The sequence below is a fragment of the Chelon labrosus genome (assembly GCF_963514085.1).
Source record: "Chelon labrosus genome assembly, chromosome: 11".
Classification (NCBI taxonomy): Eukaryota; Metazoa; Chordata; class Actinopteri; order Mugiliformes; family Mugilidae; genus Chelon; species Chelon labrosus.
The window spans coordinates 10,982,709-11,010,699 of NC_140344.1; the positions used below are offsets into that span (position 1 = coordinate 10,982,709).

A 27,991-nucleotide genomic window follows, 5' to 3' on the forward strand; every position below is an offset into this window, starting at 1 on the left:
AAGCTACAAACCAAGTGACACCCTGACGTGGATTCTTCAACAAACCACCTTTTACTTCACCTCTCAGGTGTTCTTCAAAACACTAGAAGTAGCAACCATAACCAGGCAGTACTGACTCCCAGCCTGCACAAAATAAAACTTTAACACAAACCACCTACCCACAAACGTTCTTGGGTTGCAATAAAAAGTTAAAAAAAGAAGATGAAAGTTTGTCCTGCTGTTCGTTCTGGAGGTGTAACAACACAACCACCTCAACTCAGACTAGCAAGGTGGCACCCAAGAGGAGAAAGTGAATGGGTGACTGCCACCACCGTATATAGTGGAGCCAGACCAGATGAAGTGGATCATCACAAACCTTGGAACTGGAAAACCAACATTAATTTACAGTTAAGATGATTGTTCCACACTAAGACACAGAGTCATTTGTTTTAAGTCTGTTTAAAACTAAAAAGTTAAAATACAGTATAGCAAAGAACAGCAGCAACCCTCATCTATCAGCTAAAGAGCATATTTGGTAGCATATATAGCGTGATATAACCAATCTGTGTGGAGATCACCTTAAGTGCCCCTCTGTTTGTCAATGCCCTGCTTTTCAAATCCCTCATGACTTAAACTCCTGGGTCTGTCAAATCAAGCTGTCAGCTGGGGTCTGGACTGAACGATAAGGGATAAGGAAAACCACAGAAGGGGGTTCCTCTTCTCATCAAGATCAATTACAGAGGCTTAAGCCCTCCACTATCCAGTCAGCCCGCCTGTCAGTCCATCAGCCGGCAGGAGGACCCAGTCAGTGGGCTATGGAGGCTTTAGTCACGGACCATCTTAGCTCTCCAATGTGAGGTATGAAACCTGAAGTGACAGCTCTTTTCTGGCCCATGGGAACCCTATGGCCGTGACAAATGATAGCCTACCACCAACTTTGAACCTGGTACTGTTCCACAAGAGATCGCAGGTCAAGAACAGTCACAGTGTGTCAGCACAGCACTATGGGTTTAAAATGAAGTCACAGGAGATTATTCTCAGTGAATACAATTTCATTTAACATCTAACATTATAGAAAGATTTCATCCTCCTAAAGGAGTACCTTTGGTAAAAAAAAATCCTCTGCTACTACTAACATTACACTTTCCAAACATCAGGACAAAGATACATGAAAACGAACACTGCACACTCAGGCATTATGTTACCTGTGAGTTCGATTTGTGTCATAGCGCCATCCCCTCCTTCTGCGTGTGACCGGATCTCCACCACATAGGTCCCGTTTGTAGGCAGTTGAATATCTATGGACCGCTTACTGGTTGTGTACAGCGTGCCCGTGGAGTGGCCCTGCTGCCTGTACAGCACCTAGGTAAACGCACATATACAGTATAGTCGTATTGTATAATATGATCTTCCCAACAGCTGCTGTTTTGCTTCCCAAATTGAATGAAATTGTTGGACTGTACTCACTCTGTACCCATCTACTGATGACTCATTAGCCAGCGGTTCCACCGGCTTCCAGGCAATATTCATTGTCTTGCCTTTTAACTTTCTACTTATTATTTGTGGGGGTCGACTTGGAGCTGGTAATAAAAGACAAACAAAACATTAACGAATAACAGATAACATTAAAATGACTCAAACGATGCGTCACTGCTTGTCAATGTTCAACTGCCCCAAAGCACAACATACGGGGTTTCTTGGTGTGGATCTGGAAGTGCTTGCTGGGTGGCCCGTATCCGGCAGAGTTGTAGCCTCGAACTTCAATAAAGTAGTCCGAGTTAGGCTTCAAGCCCTCCAGCTTAGTGTGATTCTCTCTTCCAGGCACCACAACCCTTTGTGGGTCCAGTTCACTGTCTTTGTGACTTCTCCAGTAATTTACCTGAGGCACAGAGACACAGATGAGATCGCACAGATCCACCTTGGTTTTGGCATAAAAAGAAATAGCTTAACATTTTGGAAATATGCTTATTCACTTTCTGGCACTAAGCAAGATGAGAAGACTGGTATTAGAGCCATATCTGTCACGTCAAGTAGTTGTCAAGTCAAGTGGAAGTTTTTAAGTAACACAATGATGATTTAGCGTATGGGCCACTCAACCAGAACTGAAGTGTTCAACATTAACACTTAAAATATAAGGCTACAGCTAGTCACCAGTTGAGCTTAGCACACTGAAACAATTAATCATTGTCTTTATGCTATACTGGCAAACCAACTGTAACCTCGGCTGTAACCTCATATTTAAGGTACAGATAAAAAGGTCTACTCATCTAACAGTCACCCAGAATGTAAATAAGCGTATTTCCCACAATGCAGAAATAGAACATCATGGTAGATATGAGGAGAAATTATACAAAAGAATGTTCTACTGACCTGGTATCCGTCGACGTTCGAGAGAGGCTCCCACAGCACGGTGGCCACTGTGGCAGACAGAGCTCTGCAGTCAACAATTGCAGGAGCTGAAGATGGAGCTAAGGACAGATTTAAAGGACAGACGGTTTTACGAGTTATAGTAAAAGAACTATTCTGAAAATGTCAAATGTGCTTTTGAATGAATATGTTATTTGAATGGATCCATTAGCCTGACCCTAAACTAATGTTTCCTCATTTGTATTTATTGGCTTCTGCAATGCATTATTTCTCTCAGTGGCGCATCAGCAACACTGCAGTAATGCTAATTAATCACTGTATGGAACAAGTTAATTGCCAGAAACATCACTCGCTCCACACTCCTTTACTGGATCTGGTGTAGGCTAATCTCTAATTATTAAATTGTCACACTGGCACCGGGCCTTGAACCAACGACTCATCAAATACTGTCAGTGTGTGGAACACAGGGCCAAACGCACAGACATAGATTGCTTTACAGGCAGAACTTTAAAATCCTAAATCCTGAAAAAGTCCTGTTACCATGGCAGCGGGGCATCTCTGTAACCCATCGTGTCTGGGTTGCCAGTGGTTATCTCAACAGTCTGTCAGTGAAAGTTAATAACTAGGCTAAATGCTTCACATCCTTTGGCGAATTATCAGCTTTCTGGTTCATGCTACATAGATCATTATAATCCCCCCAGGAAAAGAGAGAGTGAGGGGAAGATGGGTTCACTTTCAAGGGGTATTAAAATTCCTCATAACTATACATGAGAACTAATATTAAATGGGTCCTACTCCCCAGAAAAGCATGCTAGTAATAAGTAGATGCCACTGACAGACTGAAATAACAGAGTGTTGGCATACTGAAGGATTCCTCACTCTCTGACGATAACAAAATAGAACCAGGGTGATCTGTGGTGTTGTTCTGAGATCAGTTCAGCAAGGGAATCTGTTCAGTACTCACTGTCCTGTGCAGAATAAATGATGGCTGTTCGGCTGTAGGGACCCTCTCCTTGGCTGTTGAACGCCTTCATTTTCACTTGAAACTCTGTCATGGGAGCAATGTTGGAGTCTTTGTGGACATAGCGCTTGGCCTGTGGATCAGCTACCACCACCCTTTCCCAGTCGTTTTTGCCTTCGGGTTTGAAGGCCACAATATACCCAAAGTTAGGGCCGTAGTAGTACTGTGGCTGTACAGGCTGTTGAGAAAAACATAACACAATTACTGTAATGTGGGAAAGAAGAGATTGGACCCATAATGTGAATGTCACAATTCACTCCATGCACATTGTGCGTGATCCCCTTACACTGCTTACACTGCAAAGGGGGCCAGTTCCATTCATCACATTTTCCTAAAAACTAAGCTAAAACAAGGGCTACTGGACTTGTTAGGTTTCTTGAAGACATTTTACCACTTAACCATGTAGCTTTTCAGTTGTAAATGACTGGTGTGGATTTACAACTGGGAAAGTAAACCTAAACTCCCCATGTTTAGATTGTGTTCAAGGTAAAGGAAGTTCTGAGACTTTGTTGGTTCATCCTGAACACCTTGCCTCATACTCCAGCTGCTCTGGGTTTGAAAGGGCACGCCGCACAAAAGCAAACTGCAATTTAGTCATGAGAGCTGAGAAAAGACAATATACTTTACTGTCATTGTACAATACAGTATATGCAATGAAATGCTAGTGTTTAGCACGCTGATTCAGTGTGGTAATGGTTTTGGGGTAAGTCTGGAAATACTACTTTGATGGACCTATTGTGTTTTCCAGACGGGAGAAGTTCAAACAAATAGTGAGAAAGATACTGGTCTTTCTGTTAACTTTTTGCAGGCAGCAGGAGGTAAAGACTTTATCCAGGCAGATGTGTGGTCAGTTCAGTCACTGATCTGTTTGTGATTTGATTGTAGTTGTTAGGTCCAGTAATATGATATTTTCCAACACTTTTAGGCCCTCCATGTGCTCCGCTGTGTGTTTTTTCATTCAGCTTAATCTGTTGGTACTTTGTCTTGCATTCCAAAGCGACTGGAAAATTATCACCATTAAAACTTAAATAAAGAAATGAATTGAAGACACGCATCACATAGTCTTTCTGTTCCCTGTTTTGAATTCATTTGATTAATTTGTGACATTTCCATGGACCACTTTTTATACATGCTGCTGTGATAAAAGCTGTTTAGGTAACACATATTTATAGTTGAAATACAAGGCCTTTGTGACTATCACATGCTTTCATTTCTGTGTGTGTGTGTGTGTCATAAAACATCATTGTCATTGTCATTGTTATTACTACCAATTGAACTACAAGTTCAGCAACTTTCTGAGACCTTGTCCAGAAACTTGTAACCTTTCTCCCCACTTTGCCCAGTGGAAAGTCCCGACTCACCGTCCATGTGATGGTCAGGTCTCTGCTCGCCCCTCCACCCCCGCCGACATCCGAGGGCGCCACCACAGGAACTACAATGAGACGGCAACAGCAAAACTCTGAGCCCACATGCTATGTATCCACACAAACAAAGCCAACCCACACAGGCTGCAACCTAGCCCTGGAAAAGCTACCGAAACATCCTTCCTCTCCAAATACAGTATCAGTGTCTTCTCCCATGCCAAATGCAACACCTTAATGTTCATGTGGGAACCTTGCCACTCCGGGAGATGGAGTGGCACAAGTCGTCTTGTTTTGCCTCAGTCTAGCAGCTCGCTTTCAATTGATGATTATTTTTTTAAGGGAGGTTACTGTAGGTCTGTGATTCCCATTTTATAATTGAATTTCAGTATACAGTTTCACCAAAGTGCTCATTTGTAGTGGCTTGTGTGGTGAGTTTGGCAGCGTGGTTCTGTTCTAGGAAGCGCAGCATGATGGGATTTCTGCTGACTCCTTTCTACAGCGATACTTAACAGTAAACAGTGCAATAATAGAATGATGAATACATATCAGAATGGAAAGCTGGACTCCTTTACCACATTTCTTTTCCCCCGTCCATGACCTTTAAAGTTTTCTGATTCTCTATTCTATAATTCTCATGTATGAAACGCTGGCCTAGAGTCAGGACTCAATCTCACCTGATTCCAGAGTTTTGATTACAGGTGATGGGCCGCTTGGCTGTCCTGTTCCCAGAGTGTTGGCAGCAATGACCCTGAACTCATATTCTGTCCAGGGGAACAAATTCACCACCGTAGCTGTCTCTGCATTCCCTTCTATATCAGTCGGAGCTAGACGAAAACGCACATATTAGCGCAATAGCACAGTAGAGTATTATACAGCACAGCTTGTTTAACAAAAATATTCTGAAAACGACCACAAAGTTTTTTAAGAAGCTATTCCTATAGCTTAAGTCACTGAGGGGTGTCTTTGACAGACATGTAGGACTACAGTATCACTGTGTGGTATGACCAAAGTTACTACAACACCAGACTCAGCTCAGCTTTAAGGTAGCAGTGTTTATTTGACAGACTAGCATGCTGGATGTCTTACATGTAGTGGCGTTCTTCCAGACATCCTTTGAGAATTGGTCCCTGTACTGGATGATGTATTTTGAGATAGGGCTGTGGTTGTCTGCTCCGCGGATCCACTGCAACGTCACACTCTTGTCACTGCTTGTTTTCATTTGCACCAGAAACGGAGCACCAGGAGGACCTAGAAAAAAAAGAGATGAACGACAGACAAGACTTGATTGATGGGGGAAGAACGTAAATGTGACTGCAGGTTTGGGTGAAGAAAATCGACACCGTTCATTAGTTTTCGGTTCACAAATGTCTGACTTTTTGAGACAATTATGTTACTGAAAGTGCTTTAAGCTCATGGGAAGATTCTTGGCAAAGGCCCTGAGCGGTTTAACATCTTTATACTTTAACAACAGTCTTAAAAAAACAGACTTGTATTTGATGCATTTGAAACACAGCACATCAAAGTCTTTACATTTCCTCTTTTTAGTGTCTTCTACGGAAGACATCGACAAAAACTGATGGATTAAGGCATTAGGACTTAGAGCCCACTGACATACATGGACTAAAGCTCAAGCAAAGGCTTTTAAACCCAGTGTTTCTCTTGGTCCTCTTGCTCCTCCTGACTCTTCCTTTGGAACTTAAAAAATGGCTTAATAGAAAACCCAGACTGCGTCAGGGTTAGCCTCCAAACCCACAGCCTCAGAAATCTGCCAGAGTTTACTTTTTTTTTTTTCCAAATCGCGAATATGAGCCGAGAGAAGTAAGGCGATTAGACAGCCAAAGCTGGTCAGCCCTTAAGCCTTCCCTTTCCTCTACGGGAGAGAAATAGTTGTGGGAAAAATAGCTTGTTTTACAATTCAACGGAAGTAAGTTGTACATATTTAGGAATTTCAGTATATTATTATGAAGTGAGAAGTGTCAGTGTCAAACTGTATCCCAATCAATAAATTTAATGAAGTTTATGAATAGCTTTCCCTATTAACACACATAGGTTAATGCAGTCACATTTCACCACTGTTCCAGGCGAGACTGTAACTTAACGCTACAAAAACACACCCCCGCCATAAGAAAACAACTCTTCTCCCTATCTCAAATCCCTCCTAATAACAAGCTACAGGTGCAGAGCTGTGTTTTTAGCTCGGACAATCTCCTCAAGCAGATCTGCTTCCTCATCAGCCGTGATAAATGGCTGTCTTTCATCTCTCCCTCGCTGCGCCCCGGGCTGCTGGCATTTGGCACTCCATTAGGTGCGGCTCATGACCTGCGCTTTGGTTACACTCTGGAAAACGTCACAGTCAGCTGCTGTGCGTTCACCTGGCCGTCTGTCAGCACCCGCCCTGAAAGCAGCGGCAGCGGCAGCACACCCAGGACACAACAGGGATCACTGGCTACCAGATCACTGCTAGAATTCCTGGCTTCCCTTCTGAAGAGGCCCTTTGTCCGCCAACACTGGGCCCGTTTCAAGACCTGAGCAGCGGACTGTAAGGCAAGCTCTCAGTCATCAGGAAGTGGAAGGTGAAAACAAAGCCTGATGAAATATCCAGGAGCTTAAATACAGTAAATGAAAGACAGTGTGCTGCGGAAGTGTGGCAGCATTAACTCTGCATGTGTTGATATCTATCTGAGGTTGGAAGAACAAGTACTGAAATCAGCACCTGTCCATATCAAAATACTGCGCTGAGAGATAGAAATCTATGATTCATCGTACACTCGTCACGTGGCATCACACTTCATTTACTCATAACGAACACAGATGGGAGCAGGCACTATGTGAAACATGTCTTGCAGAGGCACTGCATGTCAATTCATAACCCCAGTTTCTTGCCTGGATGGATATGGTAGAGCTATATATGACCTGCTTTAAAATGTGCCAACTTATAGGCAAACAGATATGTTTGAGAAACGCTATAGCCTGTTAATGGTATCTGACTAAATTAGTCTGACATTTTCTTGGTGTTACCAGTGGACTCCTTCTCATTCATGACAACACAAGATATTCCCTTCCATCGCTTTTCCAAGGCTTTCTCTTTAACTTTCGGGAACACGTGGGGTCTCAGGGTTGACAGATTATCTGGTGTGAAAGAGTACAGTTTGCTCGCTGCGGAGAGATTTACTTCTCTTCAAACACGCACTGCAGAACATACACATGCTTGTGGGTTGTTTGTTTTTTTCCCCACACATGCGCACTTTCCACCTGTTTATTAATGATCATTTTAATGGCTGCTTTAGGAATATACGCATGTGGAATTCCTTTGTCTTGTGTTGCGTTTAATAAGCTCTATGAAATTAAAGTCCCTGAAACTTTTAATTTGAAGGTTTTCTCTGTAACAATAAATATTCATAAATATGCCTCATTTTAAAGTAAAAACATCTATTAACATCTTTAGATGTGATTCTTATGAGCTCAACACTCAATAATTAATAGCAAATTAGTGCATGTAAATGCATGGAAGAGAACAGACAAAAAGACTCGAAAACATATCTATATTTATTATACTATTCAAAAAGTACTGTATTCATGTAGTGTGTTGATTGTTTTCGGGGTATTAGGATTTTATTTGATTAGCTGTGATTTCACTATCTCTATGTATTATCAGAGAGGTCTCACTGTTTCACATCAGTAAGGAAGACACAGCATTTCTAGCCTGGAAGAAAGCCCAAACTTCCTCCCCCCATGAAAATTTGTCATATTCTGATAAGAGCTAGATCTGGAGTCTGTACTCCAGGCTAACAAAGACTACAATAAGGGGCTGCAGTGCATGGATTTAAAAATTCCCTTCAGTCCACATAGGAGCAGTGAGGCCTACTTAGAACCCAAACCCTGATAGTCTGATAGACTGAGGTGGAAAAAAAAGAGCTCTGCTGTTCAGTGGAGCATGTGGGGTTGTCCGTGAGGGCAAAAGATGATATTATTCAAACAGAATAAAAGGGCGGCCTGACATAATATCACCCACTAGAGACAAGATTCTTTAAGTATATGCAGCTTTAAAACTTGACTCAGGCGTTTAACCCGCATTCTGTGAACAGATATATATATATAGCCATCTAAACAGTCGAGCACTCACCCCTGACAACCAGGTGGGCAGAGGCAGTAACGTTGTCCACCGGGGTCTGCGCGGTGCAGGTGTAGCGTCCAGCATGTTTCAGCTGAGCGTTCTTAATCAGCAGCTCGCCATTTGAGCTTCCGTTCTGCACAAAACAACACAAGAGAGAACATTTAAATGTCAGCGATACGTCATACATCATGAGACGAAGCTCTCCCACTGTCTGCCTGTCAGAGCTAAATGATCTCGTTAGATACTTTCTCATTCAGCCCAGAACTATTCATCTTGAAATATGGAAAAGGAAAGAATTCCATACAGTGTTTGCTCCCATCAGCATTGTAGAAAGGAAAAACAAACAGAGTCTATTTTAAAACTACATAACTGTGTTGAACTTGCAGCTGAACACTCAAACTGGCTTTGCAAATACCACACAAATAGTATTAAGTGGAACTCAACCCCATTTTTACGAGAGGAAAATTCTCCTTGTACAAAAATGGGGGATCATCCATCACAATCATAATATGGTGTTTGCCTGGTGGGCAGAGTGAGAAATGAGAAAAGCTAACCACTAGCATGTAGTTAGAGCTGCACTATGAGAGAGGGGGAGAGAGGGAGGTCATGTCAACAGTAATGGATGTTTGAGGAAATTGCTATTAAACTGATATAGAGTGCACTATTCCGCTCAGGGAGTGTATGTGAAATGGATTTTAAAGCCATATTAATTTAAATCAGGCTGTACTTTTCCATTTCAGGTATTCCACTGAAAATAGTAGACGTCAACTCAGCCTCAAATTAGACTAAAGCTGAGATTCTCTGCTTGAGCCAAAGTAATCTATGCTAAACTTGGATAATCTCTGTTCATTTCTCTAAGAAAATGAATTGACCAATATGATGTCTCACCAGGGTCCGTTCGTAATGTTGGCTGTCCTTGTGGAGGTCAATGACTCGGCCGTCCAGGGACCAGATGAAGGTGATGTCCAGAGAGGAGTCATGCGATGCCGCACACTGCATCCGGGTGTCTTCTCCTACTTTAACGTCAGCATTGGACGGTGCCAAGGTGATCTTTGTGGACTCTGGGGAAAATCAGAAACAGATGAGGGACATCCCGCTGACAACTGACTGAGGTTATTTTGATTATAAGAAACTGAATAAATCATTCATATTTACAGGCAAATTCATTTGATGAAAAATAGATTTTTTAAGCATTGCTACAGAATGTGAATGAATGGTAATAAATAGTGCGTGATGCCGGTGGGCAAAGGTTTCAACATTTCAATAACCACAAATGTCCAGGAGAGGGCAGAAACGATCTGTGCATCCAGCAACAGCAGAAATCAACTGAAGAAACTCAAATGCTTGACATTTAAGAATGTCTAAAGAAAAGACATGACAGGCATAAAAAAATCTAATGTCAGTGTTATTATTTGCTATTTAAACAATCTCAGCCCGGTCATAAGTCAAGTCTTCTCTTCATTTATCACTAAACAGTGCGAGGGATAAGCCCTTGTCTCATCACATTGGATCTAAAGCATGCCTTTGCCCTTGGGAAATGTGTGAATAACCAGCAGTAGCCTGTATACTGTCACTCTGTTCAGAGGGCCATAATTCAATATCAGTGGACATTTGGAGGTCGGGACTCTTTGGTGGGACAGAGAGGGACAAGAATGATTGCCAGCTGAGGCTGACATCAGTCAAAGCAACACCAACTGTCCCAGTAACATCACAAACATAAAGAGGGCTATTAATTCCGCTGTATTGTTTTAATGGAACTTGCCTGTTACCACCAGAGAGCCTGTGCTGTTGGCCTTGCCCCGGTCATTCTCTGCGAAGCAGGTGTACCTGCCTTCATCTGCTCGCGTTACATTGAGAATCTCCAGGCTTCCATCTTCCCAGATGAAGATCCTGAAGAGGAACCAGAATTAATTTTTCACACACTGAGGAGCATAAAGTATTCAACACGATGTGAAGGTCAGAAGTCCAGTGTGTTATTCCATGGATACATGCATGATGAAAAATGATGAAAGTTCTCAGAAAAAGCAACATAAAACTTGCTGAAGGCAGATTCATTTTTCTTTATATGTTTCATATTTGTGCATGACAAATAGCGTGCCAGCTGCCCCATCACCACTCCACAACCTCTCTCTCACAGACAGGGGCCATAGAGAGCATTAGGGTACATATGCTGCATAGTAATTTGCCTGCTGGTTATCCTCTATGTGAGTACCCCTGTGGGGAATGGAGGCTTGCAGGGTGGGGGAAAGGGTAGGGGGGGTCTCTGAGTTCTCAGATTAGGCTTGTTTTGTCAGTGAGGAGCGCAAGGCAGGGGTTTACACACCAGTCTGTCCACACTGATCTTGCGAATGAGCTTAATGTCAGCCACTGACAGACAGCAAGGCAGTGCTCAGGAATCACTGACAAACAACAACATTAAAGACTTTATGGCATATGTAGTAGATTTAGGAGAGCTAGAGCTTATTTAGATCCCCAGAATCAAGATGTTGTTCCTTTTGCCTTTAATGCAGATCCCCCTTAGAGCATTGACATGACAGTCCCAGATACTTTTCTTTGTGTAAATGTGGCCCAGATGTGTCACTGGCTTATTGTTGATGAATATTGACATTAAAAACAACAAAACTTGTGATGCCACGATAATCCAGCCTCCATGAATGAACAAAAATCCATAAAATGTTCAAGATGAAAGGAAGAATGCCTTCTAATTAAGAGACCTTCTCACCTGGTAGAGTTGGAAAGCAGTTCGGTGTCTTTGCTCCAAGAGAAAGTGGGCTCTGGGGCGGCTTTGGGTCGACATTTAATCACCACCCGTCCATTTTTAGGTGCCAGGACTCCCTTCACTGGGCTGTGTTCAAAAGTAGGTGCGCAAGCTAAGGGGTGACAGTGCGGATCATTTGTCAGAAACCTTGTAGAATATATATACATTTATGACCCATTCATAAAATATGTTGTGTGTCAATCTAACATAACGTGCAGACCTATACTGATCTTTTTTTTGTAAAAGTACTCCATCTGTCTTAATAGGTTAGTCCGCTTGAAACGTGACCTTTACATCTGTGACGCAGTCATTTGTGCAGCGACTAAAGCGAAAGTTTGACTCACCAAACACACGCAGCTCTGCATTGGCATAAATGACTCCATGCTGATTCTCTGCTATGCACTGGTACATGCCTGAATCCTCCAATGTAAGGCTGCTAAACCTCATCTCTTTTGTGTCAACCTGAGGAAAATTGTGCAAAGAAGTGTGCAAAGTTAAAATATCACCTTTTTACTTTTCACACAGTTTAAATTCTTTTACAAAGGACCAAAATGAACCAGTTGATTGTTGACATCCATAGAAGTACGGATGACAACTAATTCATTTGACTGGGAGGGGATTTCATTAATGCATAATGATATATCCAACAACCTCCCCCGCTCTGCTGTCACTAGCTGCTGCTCTCTTGGGTATTTCAGGCCTGATGACAGTTGTTTCTATGGAGCGCTACATAACACATGCTGGCAACTGCTCAACAACAACAGGTACTTTCTCCTGACATGGTGTGTACCCACAGTGCCAGCTTCCTGTCTCTGCTGTGCTACATTAACAAACCTAGGCTGCATGTTGAACAGATAAAGGACCTAACAGAGTTACCAAGAGGAGTCAGAGTAATTTAATGTTGCAGCCAAATGGCTCCGTTTTAGGATTTATGTATATTATGAATATTACCGGTTCTCCATTTTTCAGCCAGCGGATGGTGGGTTTGGGTTTGCCGCTTGCCGTGCATGACATAGTGTAGTCACTACCGAGTTGTTTCTCTGTGCTGCTGATGTGCTCCACCCACTCAGGAAAAGCTGCAAATGAGGTAAGTCAGAGTTACGGTGTTTGAGGGAATTTTTAGAAAAATGCAGAGATGCTGAATGTTGGATGTTGTAGGGAGTGATGCCTGAGGCATTAGATTTAAAAGCCGATAAACCGCGCGTGGCAGAGGATTAATCCATCCGATAAAGACGCCATGGCACACCTTTAATGAATGTGTAGTCACTCTCATATACTGACATCACTTCTTACCTTCCACTGTCACAAGTGCATTGTGGAAGTCCTTTCCCTTTGAGTTCATTGCCTCACACCTATAAATGCCACTGTCTTCAAACTGAACATTGTACAGTTGCAGCTGAGTTCCTGCCAGCCGCACTTCATGATTATATGGCAGCGGACCATCCATCTTCTTCCAGCGAATCTCAGGGACAGGGCTGAGAAGGACAGACAGAAAAAATGTAGCCATGCTTCAACTTGTAATGGACATACATCATTACACTCAAGTCGTCATCATTATGAAACATGCTATTATTTAGCTCTGTGAGCAGGCAGTGAATAATCTTCAAACAGTCCAACTTACAGTAAATTTATCAGGCGCATAAAGTGTGAGTTTCAGTGCTGTTTTTAACTTTTAACATCTGGGATATGAGAGTGTAGATGACTACCACAGAGAAAGTTGCCATTTCATTGTTGTGTGCCCCTTTGTAGCAATTAGGCATGCTATAACTTGTTTCCTGTAGATGCCACAGGCTCAGAAGTTAATCATGGTCCATAGGGACAACTTCAGCAAGAACTGCTTCTGTGTGAAGGAGGTTTGTTTTTAACCGGGAGACTTTTAGTAACTGCTGGGGAACTGAGGAGATTACAGAAAAGAGCTAAACGGGCCTGGGATGGAAACAGCACAGCCTGATTAGATCATGATTACTGCGGCCCTGTTTACACCTGGTATTAAAATGCACCTTGGATGATCCGATCACAATGGACAGCTCTAAGTACAGATGTGAAGATACCAGAGAAGAATGAAGCCTTGGAAACCCAACACCAACCACAAGAGCAGGTAGGTTTATATGGCATTTCAAATAATGTATAACCACAAGTGGATGAAGCATAGTAGTTATCCTGTAGAAATACTCTGTTCCAAGATAAAGTCCTGTACCAAAAGTAAACAAGCTCGATATAAAGAATATCCCATGTGATATAGTAAATACCATGCTGATTTCCAAAATACAACTATGGAGGTATAAAGAACAGCAAACATTCAAAAACACTCAAATACAGTTAAAAATGTTTTTTGGTTACACTCCAGCATTGTGTACATCAGTATCTAGGCCTAACATAACTGACACTCGTATATATGAGGCACTGCTGTCTGTCATGCACCTGTCAGTGAGACTGCCTCAGAAGGATCTAACAGTTTGGCTTTCACAGCACCACAGCCTACAGGATTAATGCCACCTGGAAAGACTTCCTATACACCTTGCTTAGAAGCGAATGTCTGCAGCTCCCGTGCTAAGTTGTCAGAGCTCACCTTTCGCTAGACTATTCAGCTTTTCCTGACGCACATGTGCCGCTTGACTGCACAGAAATATTCTGCCAGACTCCCTCCTGTTGCAGAGTGAGGTGTTTTCCGAGTACAAAAAATTCTGTTGCATTCAAGGACATGATAGGCACGGCACCATCGTTCCATTACATTTGCGTCTCGTTTGTGTGCCGGACAAATGAACGATCGTGAGATCTTCAAACTATCTGGCATCACTAACCTTTTCACATCAGACATGACAAAGATGACAAGAAGTTTCTTGTGGACAATATGATCCTGTGCAAGGTTTGCTGACCTTCTCTAAGAAACACCCAAATGTTTCTTGGATGTCATTCAAGCCATTACATGTCCATCTGGAGAAGTACTCCGAGGGGATAAAATAAACGTTTTGACAAAAATATTTTGTGTGTGTGGAAGCACTGAGGAGCTATTCAGTGTGGCTTGACACCTGGTCAAGTACAAGAATGGACCACTGGTAAGGACTGAGAAGGATTCATTTAAATTCTACACTTGACACCAAGGAGGTTCACTCACATTTCAAAGTTACTCCAGCAAACAAAGCTAACCAATGACTTCTCACACTTACTTTCCCAAAGCGAAACATTCCAAGGTGATATTCTGCCCCACCAAAGCAGTGGTGTCTGGAAACTTGACTTTGAGATCAGCAGGGTATTTCCTGATGGGACCTGAGCAGAAGAATCAGGACCCAAGTGTCAAACCCAGTTCATGAAACAAACGGTTTAATAAAATAAAATTGTGTTTATTTTAACCATTGCAGTGTTGCAGTGATGTTATTGAGGGTTTTCTTCCAAATCTCATCTAAGTGGGTAAACAATACGTCTTGGTAAATGTTGTTTTATAGATGTTCAATGACTAGATGCACATAAGTATACTGCTCAGAGTGTTGGATTGGTCTAATCCTAGTAAGCTTTAGCAACTGTTTCCAGAGAGTTCCTTTTCTGGGAGAACTGGTATCTAAAACTCAATCTACTAAACTTTCCTCTAGTGTTTCATGGTCCACATTTTGCAGTACACTGTGTAGATCTAGGTCATTTCAGAACATCTCAACCACTCTGTCACTCCAGTGCACAACTACATTCCTTTAGTTTCTGCTCTTCATTTCTGGCCCTCTTTGTGTTGATGTGTATCCTTTATAGACAGCTGGCTATACGTGAGTCTTCTTCTGAGCTAATTTAGTTCTGTTGCTTTCATTTAAAAGTCAATAGCACTGACATGACCTTTTCACATTTAAAACAAGCACTACTGTGATTAAACACGGTGCCTCAGAAGGGACAGGAGAAAAGAAAATCGATGGTGCGACCAGACAGAGGCACATCTTATCTTCAAGTATCTCTTTAGGAAACACTCTGGTCCTGCTCTGTAATCACACCTCATTACATTAGCAAAAGTGTGAGAAGTACAAGCTAGATACCTTTTTTAAGAATGTGTGGCTATTACAGTGACCTATATTTAATCTCTCTGTTGTATTCCTCTATTCTACTGACCTAAATGCAGAGCACCACATACATTACCGTGGACCTGGTATTATACTGTGATCCATCTGGTATAAGTTAATTTAATTAACTTAGATTTCGACTTGAGACTTCTATGTAGGTCATGAAAGCACATGCAGCAAACTTAAATCAGTGCCTTAGTGTAACAACCACAGTAAGAAGCAAGCAAATACAAAGGCAGCAGTAGGAAGTGAGGTACTAACGTTCGGCCAGAGGCTCGAGGGGGATGTAGTTGGAGAAGACACTCTTTGAAATTGATGGGCTGGATGCAATGCAGGAGTAGTTGCCTCTGTCTGAGGAGTCCGCCTTGGAGATGTAGAGGTTGCCAGTTATCTGGGAGACAAAACGCCGCTTGTCCAGTGGAATGAAAGTGGGAAACTCGTTCAGGATCCATCGGAATGACAACTTCTCTGCACAGAAACAAACACGGCAAAAACACCACCTGTCAATCGAGAGTCTCAACACAGAGCAACAGTTTTGGAAACAGCCAAAAGGACTGGCTGTGAAGCCGGCTCACTTTGAAATACCAGAACAAAAATGGTAGGGTTCATGCATTCATTGACAATGCAGATTAAATCTTACAATTCTTTTAGCTAAGAGCTGTAATAGAGGCATACTGAAAGCACATTAGCTTGTCAATGTAGGATGTAATTCTGATGCTGTGGAGAGAGAGTTAATGCTTTCAGACTCATGGATGAAAACTGATTTGCATCAGCATTATTACTAAAAATACGGATACAATGTCTTTGGATCGATGGCTAAATATCAGCAATGCTAATGCAAAGAAGAAAAACTGTTTTGTTGAATCAAGCTCAAAGCGTAGAAAATCAGCCCATAAGAAAAATAAATAGGACAGCATACAGACCAGTACCATGAGAGGGAAAAAAGTCTGTTGTGATGCCATATTAGCTTGAATACAATCACCAAATTCATGACGATATCCCATCTTCAGTCCACCTGACTCACCAAGAACCAGAAATCAAAGCAGCGCTAATTAATGCCACTGTTCCATCTGCCCACTTATCAATGAGATGCTAATGCTACACGATGAGGGAACACAACATCTCAGCAGAATTAAATATCACATGCTTTACCTGGATAATGTGGAGGTGGAGCACAGAGTAGAACAACCCCCTGTCCCTCTTTGACAAACACTGCCGACCTCTCCTCCGATGAGAAAAGGTCGAGGTCTGAGAAAGGAAGAGACAAAGATCTGATCTCACTGTCACATTTGTATTTGATGATCTCCTAAAACTAACTAGCACAAAAATGATACCAACGCTTTGAAAAGTTCAACAATGGCTCTTGAATTGAAACGTATTTCAATAGAAAAGCACATTAGCCACACTGTCATCATGAAGTTAGACCATTCACAAATTGCGATTCCACACCACTTATGATTTGTCCCAGCTGCCCTTGCTATTCCAATATGCATAATATGCATGAAAGTACATCTGCAGGGCCGTCTTATTAAATCTGGATGGTGCTGCACATCCTAGCCTCAATATGTGCTCATCTCTGGGTCACTTACATCCGAACTGGACGGAGGCTTCCCGACTGAGGACTGTTCCATACTTGTTGGTGGCCAAGCATGAGTACTTTCCCACATGTTCTTCTCTCTTGGGGTTGCTGATGACCAAGTTGCCTCCTGCTAAACTGTAGTGGCTGCCTTCTTCATGCATATCAATCTCTGTGTCGCCTATCATCCATCTGTGAGGAAAACAATCAGGGTAAATACAGTAGTACATTTTTAAAGCTGTCAGTCTCAGGAATAACCTGAGTGCACATTACAGATGCACTTCTACTATGAGTATTTACCAAGACACGTTGAATGACAAAACAATAACTGATTTCACGTTCTGAGAGGCAGAACGGACTGTAATGTAGACTGACCCTCTGAGACACTCAATACCAGCTTTGGTCAAAGCTAAGTCCTTCCCTTCTGATATCTAATTCTGGGCTCTCTGACAGTAAACCCGATTTAAGGGATTCAGAGCAATATCATTTACATATATTTACATCTAAATTGAAATGGATAATGTCAAGCGCTTTAAATTTTGAGCTGCAAAATGAGGTGCAGGCGACCTGGCAATGTTGTTTGTGCTACAGGAACAGCTTATTTGTTACTGGGATTTTCTGGCATGTTGTATTTTTGAATTTAAATTATTGTTGGAATGAATTAAAAAAAAACATGGCGCATTGAAAATGAGTTGTGCACGTTGCTTGAAATCAACTAATTTACATGGGAATGGCTTGAAAATCATAGTCACACATACACACACACAGGAGATGCATAAGCAGAGTTAAGATAAACGTCCTTGTGGCAATGCTATTTAAAGGAAGACCTTGAAACGGTTTGAATACAGTCACAGAGAGTTGAGTGGTAGGAGGCACACAAAATGCACAGTGTGTAGTAATGACACTGGGTTTATGTGGAACATATGTTACTTGTATGTGGCAGGTGGATTGGCTCTGGCCCGGCAGCTCATGGTTATTTTCCCCTCGGGCGACTCCTCGGGGTAGATGGTATCCACCGGCTGCTCCTCAAACACTGGCCCGTAACCTGTGGCTTCATCTGCTGACAACAAACAAACAAGACCAGGATAAATAACAACAAGCTGGGGGTGACTCACAAACAGATAATATCAGGTTGTTAGAGGTCAGCATCTGTCCGTCAGTTCTGGGGCAGTTTCATCAAAAATGAGAGGTCGAGGTTCAGAAGTGACACAAGAAAAACACTGTGACTGTGAGCTTGTTTGTGCGAGGATGTGCCATTCAGTGTTTCAGCCTGGTTTGTGGCTGTCAAAGACATAAACAATTCCTGTTGGCTGGTTTTAGATAAATCCTGGCTAGAGCTGTAATAAATCTAATCCTTGACTCCACATAAATTCTCTCGCAGACACTGATGCGGAGTAAAAAGCCTCTGCTTTAATCCAGATCACAACAGCGCAACAGTTTATTAACAATTCTAACAGAGATGGCCTCTATTATGTGCCAAAACAGTGATGCATTCATCTGATGCTAGTGGATATGATATTGTTACAAGCTAATACAAATGCCAGGAGTGGAACTGCCAGCTTGACTTAGCATAAATCAAATGCTTTCCACGGCTCAGGAAATATCAGGGAGAAGAGTCTGAACATGATGAAAATGCCCCTCTTGGTTCAATCTGCTTTTTACACCATCAACACGCATACGCAATTAGCCCCAATTACTCATTAAAACAGACAGACATCATGAGCAGCGGCATGAATAAGACATAAATACAAAGCCAGGCTATGAATAAGCAATGAGGCGAAATCTTTCCAATCGCTGATTATTCTCTCAGATCAAGAGTGCGTGCGTAGGTGACTGCAGGAATACAAATGTGAAGCGCGCGTGAAGGTGTGTGCACGGACACGTGCGTTATTCCCCCGGCGCCTCTGCGTTCCGAGAGAGCACAGCTGACACCTCAATAGGGAGAAGCTCGCTCTTTCAGACGGTAATATCCTGCTCTTATTCGATCCTCCCAACCAGGTCAGAGCTTAGAGCTTCACTCACAATGAAAATGTCATATTGACACACTGAGCAACCTTTAGAAACCTCAACAAAAGATGCTGATATTTATAATATCCTGCAACCTGAAAGTGCATTCTCATCATTATTTACCACCACAAAAGAAGCAATAGATATATATGCAAAATAAAGCATATAAATCCCAGCAGTCAAACGTACGAGTGATTGACAGTTACAGAGTAAGTTAGCTGGATGCATATTTATCTGCCTCTGCTGTCAGAACTAGAGGCATTTAAAATCGTGTAATCCCAACCAGTGTGAAAACGGACTTAAAGCCACATTAGTAAGTCAGCTCTGCCGCACACAACCAACAAGAAGCAGGCAGCAATTAAGATGTTAGGAGACAGAATCAACTCCCACTCACACACTCCAGCAGCCAACCATGTGTGAGAGCCTGACATTGACGCAAATCCCAAGGAATGAAGGACCAAAGAACTACCGCTGGCTGAGGGAGAAATTAAACATACTATAAATGGGACATTGTGGAGCTGGCGGAAGGAAAATTAAGTGAGAATCCACGTTCTGGGAACAAGGGAGAAGGAAAAGGGAACGAAGCAACAACGGCAAGGATTTAAAAGACACAGACACACAAGATAAAGGGAATACAGTGGCCCTATTTTACTGTCGGACTTGAGTTGTACAGCATGAATGTCAGATAAATGCTGCACATGTAAAAATGAAATATAAATGTGAATAAAGGGCTGGCGGGGGGGAGTCGTTGAGGCCATGGTGCAGAGCTGAAATAGCCGTTGGAGTGTAACTCAGAGAGATGAGCGCTGGTGCCTTTCCTTTCCCTGTAATGTGGGATGTGACAGATGGTGGAGGGGGGTGTTAAAGCAGGCCACATAAGGCCCACAGCCTGGAGACACACACAGGCTTCTTACGTTCTCTCTGCCTTGTTTCACTTTCCCTGTCTCTTTTTAACTCTTCCTGGCTTGCCTCTGTCCTTCCTCCATCTCTTTAACCTACATCTTACTGTCACGCTCTGCTCCTCTTTCTTTACCTTTAGTTGATTTTGTTACACATGTTCACCTAGTTTCCTTCTAAGGTCTTTCGTCTCTCTAGTTATTAGCCTCAGGCACGTCTGTTGGTGAGCTAACCACACGGGTTCAGATGAAAATAAAAGAACGACTAAGGTTTCCCATGAAAGTTGATTGAAAACAGTGATTCATGGTCTCCAGAAGATGTAAGCCAGTGACTTTGATAATGATCTGACTTTCCATCGAGTAATAATAAGGTGGATTGACACTGATTTTCTTTGTTCACAGTAAAAAGTTTTGGCAACTGCACAGACATTTGGTGCAGATGTTAATGGTGACCACTGGATTAATCCAATTTCCATCTACAGTATACACCACAGGACACCCTCAGAAGGCCCATGTCCATTCTCTGATGAGTCCCTGCTGTTTTGGAGGCACAAGGGAGACCTACACAATATTAGGCAGGTGGTCATAATGTTATGCATGATTGGTGTACATACAAACACATAAACAAACATGCACACACACTGAGTCAGAGGCCATCTGTCTCCAGGGCCTGCTGGAAGTGATCTTCCACTGGACAGACTGACAGGCCTATTGAGTTCAACAACAGGAAGGTTAAGAATCTCATTTGAATTTGAAGCATGTAATTTTTAGGAGTCTGTTATCGTCCCTAGCGTTGGTTTCTATTGAGACATCAATTATTCATTGAGATTTAAAGTGTTATTTTCGGTGCAAGACAGTTACCTGCTGGCTTGAAATGGTATAATACTGGTAGAGAGGTATTTGTTGTTAATTATTTCCCAAATTCCCAAATCTTTCACAGGTTTCAGTTCCACATCCTGCAAAAGCAATGTTTAGTGTGTGTTTTCGTTTCACATCTAAATAGATGCATAATTACTTAAAGCCCCGGAGGATCTTAAATCTCTGATGAATGTTACTTTACTGGCGGTGTTGTTTGAGGCTACATCTGCACCATGGTTTATTTGCACGACCAGGAGACTGTCCAAGTGGGACAGTTAACATACTGTGGGTACCTTGAGGCATCAAAGCACAGTTCAGCAGTAACTACCCACAATCCCCTGAGCCACCTAATGAGGCAAACCAAGATGTCCCTGGGGTGAAAAATCCACTTTATTTTATTTTATTTCTTAAATAAATAATATATAATTATTCAGCTTCACTGCAGGTCAACTTATTTGCCGTTATATGGCCAGTGTCAGTTAGTGCACGCTCAGTACGGTGCCAGCTGCTGTCAACACTGCTGTCAGAAAGAGTTGTCATCTCAAATGTCAGCTGAAACCGACCAGAGCTATTCAAACAAAATATATAACTTTGAATTTAAATGCAGTGGTTTCATAGGCCAATAAACACAAGTTAGTTTGCTAGAGTAAGAAACAATCACCGTGACAACTGAATTAGTTGCTAGTCCAGAAGTAATTCATCAACACGCTGCTGCTAGTGGACATACTGATACTATTGAATGCTGTGAAAAACTACAAGACACCTGTCAAGCCTGCACTAAAGTCTAAAGTTGTTTATTGGTTGTTGCAGCAGAGTGATGGGCATTGACACTGCTATGAGATGAAATGATACGAAGTTCACTTGAAGGAAAAAAGAGTGATCCTGCAGCGTGTCCCAGCTGGAAGGCTGCCTACACAGTGTTCTGACCTTTGAGGAGCCTGGTATCGACTCTGCCGCCACCAACGGCTGCGCCTTCATCTTTGTCCAGGTCTGACAACAAGTTCACTGTTCTAAAACTTGAGCAGCATTTTCTGCCATTTTTTTTTTTTAGTCCAGAGTGACCTTAAGAACCACAGAGTATAGCGCAGCGAATATGTACACCAAAACCCTTCAGCAGAACACTAGCGACACCACAACATCAACGTGACGAGGAAGTGATATGAGCGCACGCACAAACACAAACGAATGTTAATGGAACGGAATACAGAACAAATGAGAATGACTGGGTAAAAATACAGCAAAAACCAAAGAGACCAGATGAAAAAATATGACTGCTCTCCCCACAGGATCCATTAACAATTCAACTGGCATACAGCATCACAACTTGTTCCCAAGCAACACATCAGCAAGCCTTCCTTTCTTTCAATTTACCCCTTGCTGACAGTCTGGTTCCACTTTATTTTTCTGCCGGAGAATAACACACAATGCACAAGTCTTATGCATAGGGTCAACACTGACTGCGTCATGAAATTTCAGCCTGCTCTACATAAAAGAACAGGGAGGTAACCAGACGAAGCAAAACTCTTAAGTCTTAAGTTACTTTAATTTGATTTATTAGTCAGATATTAGGGAAACACTTTAACATTTAAGAAATAAGTCTTTAATACAACCTCACAGTGAATGCAGCTCACATAATATAATTTTAATATTCAATATTTATTATTATTCTTGTAAATATTGTGTATATTGATTTTTCTATTGTTGTAGATGTATGGTATGCTGAGTGTCTGTACAACTGCTGCTGCAACAATAAATCTAATTGCTAATAAGCCACATTATCTTATTTTACTCTTGGGTTTTCATTTAGATAAAACCATCTACATAAAACATGTCCATTTGTGATCTTTAGAGGTGCTGTTGAACAGACCCTGTGACCGATCCTGGCTAGCAACATCTGCATTTCCATTTGTGTTCATGCTAAGCTAAGTTAGCTTCATATGTGATACGCAAACATGTAGGTGGATCATCTCAGCTGACTCGTTTATAAAATATATGGATATATACATATACGGAACATACTATTTATATACAGACGTGTACACACATAGAGGGAGAACGATCTGTACTGCATATGGCTGTTTAAATGAATCACGAATGAATCATGCGGCCTTTTAGAATTCTTTCTTTCTTTGTCTCATCTATCATACATATTTCCACAATGAGGCATGGCAGCTCAGATACAGGTTCTGTAACTAATGACCATGCTACACTCATCAGGCCAGAACAGTCTTGGATATTAACCAACTCCATTAAGATTAATGCCCATCTGCAAGACGGAGAAATCCAGAAATAGCAACAGCGGCGCACAGATAGATTTTCACCAACGCTGTCGCCTTGCAGATCATGAGAAAGAAAGGAAGCCTTTCATCAAATACCACTGAATCCTGAGAGGTAAATACTATTGAATCTGACAAATGTCTTTTCAACAAGATGCCCTCTCTGTCCTCTCTGTGAGGATGTCCAATCCATGACCAAAACCCTCAAGTTACAGTCAGTAGTGAGTGTTTCTCTATAAAAAATAACATAACATTCAAAACGTAATGCCAGTATCAGCTCTTGTGATAGAATTGCTTTGATACAATAATGCAAAACTAAACTGAAAGTCTTCTCCAACAGTCTAGCTGAATAACCTTGAGGATGAATCATATATCTCTCCATGGCCACAGCCTCATCAACCTGCCAGTAAACAGGTGCCGACAGTTCGTCTCCGCTCAGGCGACTATAAATCAAACTGAAACAAGCGTTTGAATTTTATTGCTATCCCGCTAACTCAGTTCTCTCAGTTCAGGTAAATTCTGGGTCTTGGTTTGAAGGAAAATTGAGGAATCCCATAAATTTCCCAGAGGTACTTTGCCAGAACCCATAGATGTTCATGACCACGTACCACTTGTCACTAGCCCACATGACCTTTCCTGTAGCCTTGCGAGCAGCCTTGACACCATATTTTGTGCAGAAATTGATTCCAGCTCAATCGGGTGCAAAATAATTAAAAAATACTGGTCACACACGAATGAGGGAGTTTCTTTCAGTGTCCAATAAGGTTCTAAGCTGCGTTTTCATTAGACTGAAAACATGGTGGCATCTGTTCACTAAATTCAAGGCAGAGACGGGGTTTTGCCTCATATGTGTGTTGAATGTCCGTCTTTGTTGAATGTCTCATGGCATAACACAGGTCAACAGGCTGCCAATTTTCATCATAACTGAAAACTCTAACATTTTTAAGGGCACTGGAACAAGTGACTATTATTTTTTTGCCATATAATCCATCTTACCTCCATAAAAGTCAGGTGCCTCTCCATGGACTGATGCACCTGTAATGGTCAACAAAGGAAGTGAACATACTGAAACATGATCCTGCAACACGCTGCATTTTTCTCACTTCTCCTTGGACAAAACAAGAAAAATTGACTAAAACAAATCATCCATCATTGAGAAAGTTTCTTCTGGAAGGTACTGGTCTTCAATAGAGCTCCTTTTTTTGCTGCTGAGAATGTGATGAATTACTGGAAATCCTGCCTTGGAGTGAAACGGTATCATTGGCTGAAGGCCAGTCTGTGGAATCCAGATATTCTGTCTTCACAATAAAATACCTTCAATGGTTGGCCTTCGGTGTATGTGGGTTTAATCACTGAAATGGTCGCAGACTGCAAGTCAGTCCTCAAACTATATGTTGCAGTATAAGCTTTGTTATGTGTCAACTGAACCATAGAAACAGTCTCTGTGCTTCAGTGGTAGGTAGTATATTGCTTGACTTTTGTCCTGCAGTCATAGCATTAACGTCACATTAACCATCAAACTTTATTCTTGTTGGGGCTACACAAAATGTCAAGGCAATGTTCTCTACCTACAGTAAGTCCAGAGACTGCTGTTTGGCTGCTGTCTGTTTAAATAAAGTGCAGCAGCGTTACAGTTCAACGCTGTGCACTGTGAACTCTATGTGCCTTGCGTAGTATGTGTGTAGCGCAACCATGTATGTGGAGTTATTGTGCTTTTCCTTGTCCATTCCCTTTGTTGGCTATACTACCCTCTGACTGCTGCACTACCAAAGTCTATGGCTACAATGCCATAAGTACCTTACTATGTCAAAAAAAGGGAGCGACAGAGAAAATAAAGAAAAATAGATCTTCTAGAGCTCAGTGTCTTTATGAGAAAGACATTGTGTGAGGCCAGGGGCGATCACAGTCCAAACTCCCTCTATTTTTGGTTCATGTGAAATCATATTGAAACTAGTGAGAACTGCCCAAGGTATGGGAACCCAGAGCAGGATGATTCTTTTTCAGACAGGTCATTTTCATGCCTGCTGTTTTCTGTCCACTTTGCTTTGTTTCCAGCACAGATGACTGCACAGCATTATGCCGAATGGAAACCTGTAAACTCTGGGCCCTGAAAGGCACACAGCTACTTGGCTTGACTAATGATATAGTACATTGTACTGTGTGTATCTTTTTAAGATGAAATCTGACTACATCAATATATTACATTGTCACTGTCATTGTCAATTGTGAACTCACATTTGTATGTGTTTCTTTGCAGTACACATCACTTCTAGGATCATAACATTTTACTACGTTTTTTAAAGGTGGCAGTTAGCAGCTCATTCACACTTGGTCTGTATTACCCCTCTTTCACGGGGCATACCAACAATCCAGTTTTGACAAGTGTGCTACTATTCAAGCTGCCTGCCACATGTGTCATTTTCAGGCTTTGTAGATGGAGCCACTTATCAAAGTTGGTATCTGTTTCTGTACTAGCTGTAAGAGGCACAACTTGCTGGCAGATGGCTGGTGCCGAATGAATCTGACAACTGGATTTTTGGACGGCAATGCTTGAAAGATCAAGGGCGTACAAGTAAATAAAATCACACTAAATGAGCAAACTCCCTTTGAATTCTGAGAGCTGCTTAGTGGAAGTGTTTGAAGAGAAAATTGTCAGAGAGAAATGATACAGCTGCTGAACTTACTACAATATTTCTATACATTGCCAATGCCAAGTGTAAAATTTGTGATTTAAACAGATTTATATTTAGCTCCGAGAAGAGAAATCTAGTGACATATAGGTCATACAAGCAATCAGAACCATATATAAGGTAGGATGATTGACATTAATAAGTTCACAGTATGATTTTCAGAGATGTGGTGCATCATCAACCAACAGCAGTGACACAGTATCTCAAAATATCTTTTCACACATTCTGTAGATTCATTTGGCCTTTTACTTGGAGCTGAATGTGCGACAGACCTGCACGGCAGAGCGACAGGACCAGGAGATGGAGGAGCAGGGTGAGGTGCAGCATGATGTTGAAGTGAGAACCACCTGGTGGGGTCACAGCTAGAAGCTCAGCTGATGGAACATTCGCAGGACTGCCTGGTTTTCCTAGAAGAGAAGAGGAAAATGGAAAGAAAGAGAGGCGGTCAAAAACATAGAAAACCTTTTACAGAAGAAAAATGCCCTTCAGGTTGAAATATTTAACGGAATTAGCAAAACACTGGCCGGAAAAAGCACAAAAAAAGCTTTTTGCCTGTTGAACGATGAACCGTGTGACCTCTTTCAGCCCAAACCATGACGGAGCAGCAGAAGAGGGCAGTATCTTTTTTTTTTATCTACCTTCTACAAAAAAATGTATCTGTGTGGGAATGCACATATTAGAAAAGAGCCAGGTAAGGCTAAATGACAGGCAGGAATTGCAACATAAAATTGAAGTATAAAGTCAGGGATTGTTATAAATAAATCTAAAATATATCCTATATAATGTCCTGGTGCTTGTGCAGTGCAGCTACAGCAAGATATTATTTTCATTGTATTTTTCGCTTGATTATTTTTTGATTAACTGAGAAATTTTGTGGAATAGGAAAATGAAACATGGTCCCCAACATATTTAATAACTGTTCTGTTCTGGTGTGTTCAGACAACAGGTGAAAAAGCAACTGGCTACAAGTAATTTGATAGCGATATGAAGCCACAAAGCAGTTTGTGGAGGGGTTTAGGTGCTTGCCTTAAGGCACCTCAGCCGTGGACATGGAGAGGATCGAACAAGTGACCCCACAGTCCCAAAGCTGCTTCTCCAAACCTAGTGGGATTGCAATGTAAGCAGCATTTTTAAATACAGTTTGCTTGCAGCATGAACACAGCATCAGTGTTCTGTGTGTGATCATTGCAGCAGACAAGCGTATCATGTGGCAGCATTACTGTGCATGTGTGATAACGTGTGAACGCTACGAGGATCAACCTGTGTCACAGTGTGACAAGCTTCACGAATCAACCCATGAGGACCATAAGGAGAAGAAGCTTCCTGTCAGCCTCCAAGGCACAAAACCCCTGATAGGCTGACGCCTGATGATTGGCATTTGGACCACTCCCCTGAGGAAACCACGAGCAATGGTTTAGCGGCGCAGGCATCTCACTGCTCGCTCGCATCCCCCGAGATTTAAACGGCACGACACCAGCACAGCACCAGTTCTCAGCCTCATGGCCAGTAACACAATATGAAAAGCAACAGCTGCTTGAGTGAGGAAGCACAATGGGGGTGCTGACACAGAGAAGAAGCGGAGGGATGATAATTTCTCCATGATGGCTGAGAATGTTTGATGTCAATGGTTAATGCAATCTCTTCATGATATTCACACAACCAGTTCAAACTGAAAATGTTTTAGAATAATCGGATTAATCAGTCGAGGGTGATGGGAGCTGTTGGACCATTTCAACAACAAGGGAGTCTGAAACAGCACTGCACAAAAAAGAGAAAAGGAATCTGCTATGCGAGTGAAAACTGACGTACCACTTTCACAATTAAAGTTCTCCAAAGCAGAGACACTGCGGGGAAAAGCATTTATTTTTCATGCATTGGTGAACTGTGCGATTTTGAGCTACTGTATTTTGCCAACATAACTGGTCTTCTTTCAGACCAGTTGAAAGAAAACATCCACTTTTAGATGTTTATTTTAGAGACACTTAAGATAACATAATCTTTTAATTTATCCCACAGTGGGGAAATATGCAGTGAAACAGCAACATACA

The 27,991-nt window shown here is 42.0% G+C and overlaps 1 protein-coding gene across 2 annotated transcripts in view; it reads right to left on the reverse strand.

Annotated features, from left to right (window-relative positions):
• cntn1a (contactin 1a) overlaps nucleotides 1-27,991 on the reverse strand; it is a 44,325-nt gene that overhangs the window by 3,316 nt on the left and 13,018 nt on the right. The window contains exons 2-23 of one of the 2 annotated variants that reach the window (XM_084555259.1): nucleotides 26,216-26,350; nucleotides 24,250-24,288; nucleotides 18,147-18,273; nucleotides 17,230-17,408; nucleotides 16,793-16,888; nucleotides 15,902-16,108; nucleotides 14,771-14,870; nucleotides 12,897-13,078; nucleotides 12,555-12,679; nucleotides 11,948-12,065; nucleotides 11,568-11,715; nucleotides 10,608-10,735; nucleotides 9,734-9,906; nucleotides 8,855-8,978; nucleotides 5,818-5,979; nucleotides 5,406-5,555; nucleotides 4,729-4,799; nucleotides 3,311-3,545; nucleotides 2,350-2,447; nucleotides 1,669-1,858; nucleotides 1,447-1,559; nucleotides 1,185-1,341 (exon numbers count right to left, since the gene is read on the reverse strand). In XM_084555259.1, coding sequence (XP_084411385.1) covers nucleotides 1,185-1,341; nucleotides 1,447-1,559; nucleotides 1,669-1,858; nucleotides 2,350-2,447; nucleotides 3,311-3,545; nucleotides 4,729-4,799; nucleotides 5,406-5,555; nucleotides 5,818-5,979; nucleotides 8,855-8,978; nucleotides 9,734-9,906; nucleotides 10,608-10,735; nucleotides 11,568-11,715; nucleotides 11,948-12,065; nucleotides 12,555-12,679; nucleotides 12,897-13,078; nucleotides 14,771-14,870; nucleotides 15,902-16,108; nucleotides 16,793-16,888; nucleotides 17,230-17,408; nucleotides 18,147-18,273; nucleotides 24,250-24,288; nucleotides 26,216-26,350 — 3,057 coding nt within the window. Of the gene's footprint in view, nucleotides 1-1,184; nucleotides 1,342-1,446; nucleotides 1,560-1,668; nucleotides 1,859-2,349; nucleotides 2,448-3,310; nucleotides 3,546-4,728; nucleotides 4,800-5,405; nucleotides 5,556-5,817; nucleotides 5,980-8,854; nucleotides 8,979-9,733; nucleotides 9,907-10,607; nucleotides 10,736-11,567; nucleotides 11,716-11,947; nucleotides 12,066-12,554; nucleotides 12,680-12,896; nucleotides 13,079-14,770; nucleotides 14,871-15,901; nucleotides 16,109-16,792; nucleotides 16,889-17,229; nucleotides 17,409-18,146; nucleotides 18,277-24,249; nucleotides 24,289-26,215; nucleotides 26,351-27,991 lie in introns of both variants that reach the window. The other variant, XM_084555258.1, reaches the window with a different exon arrangement.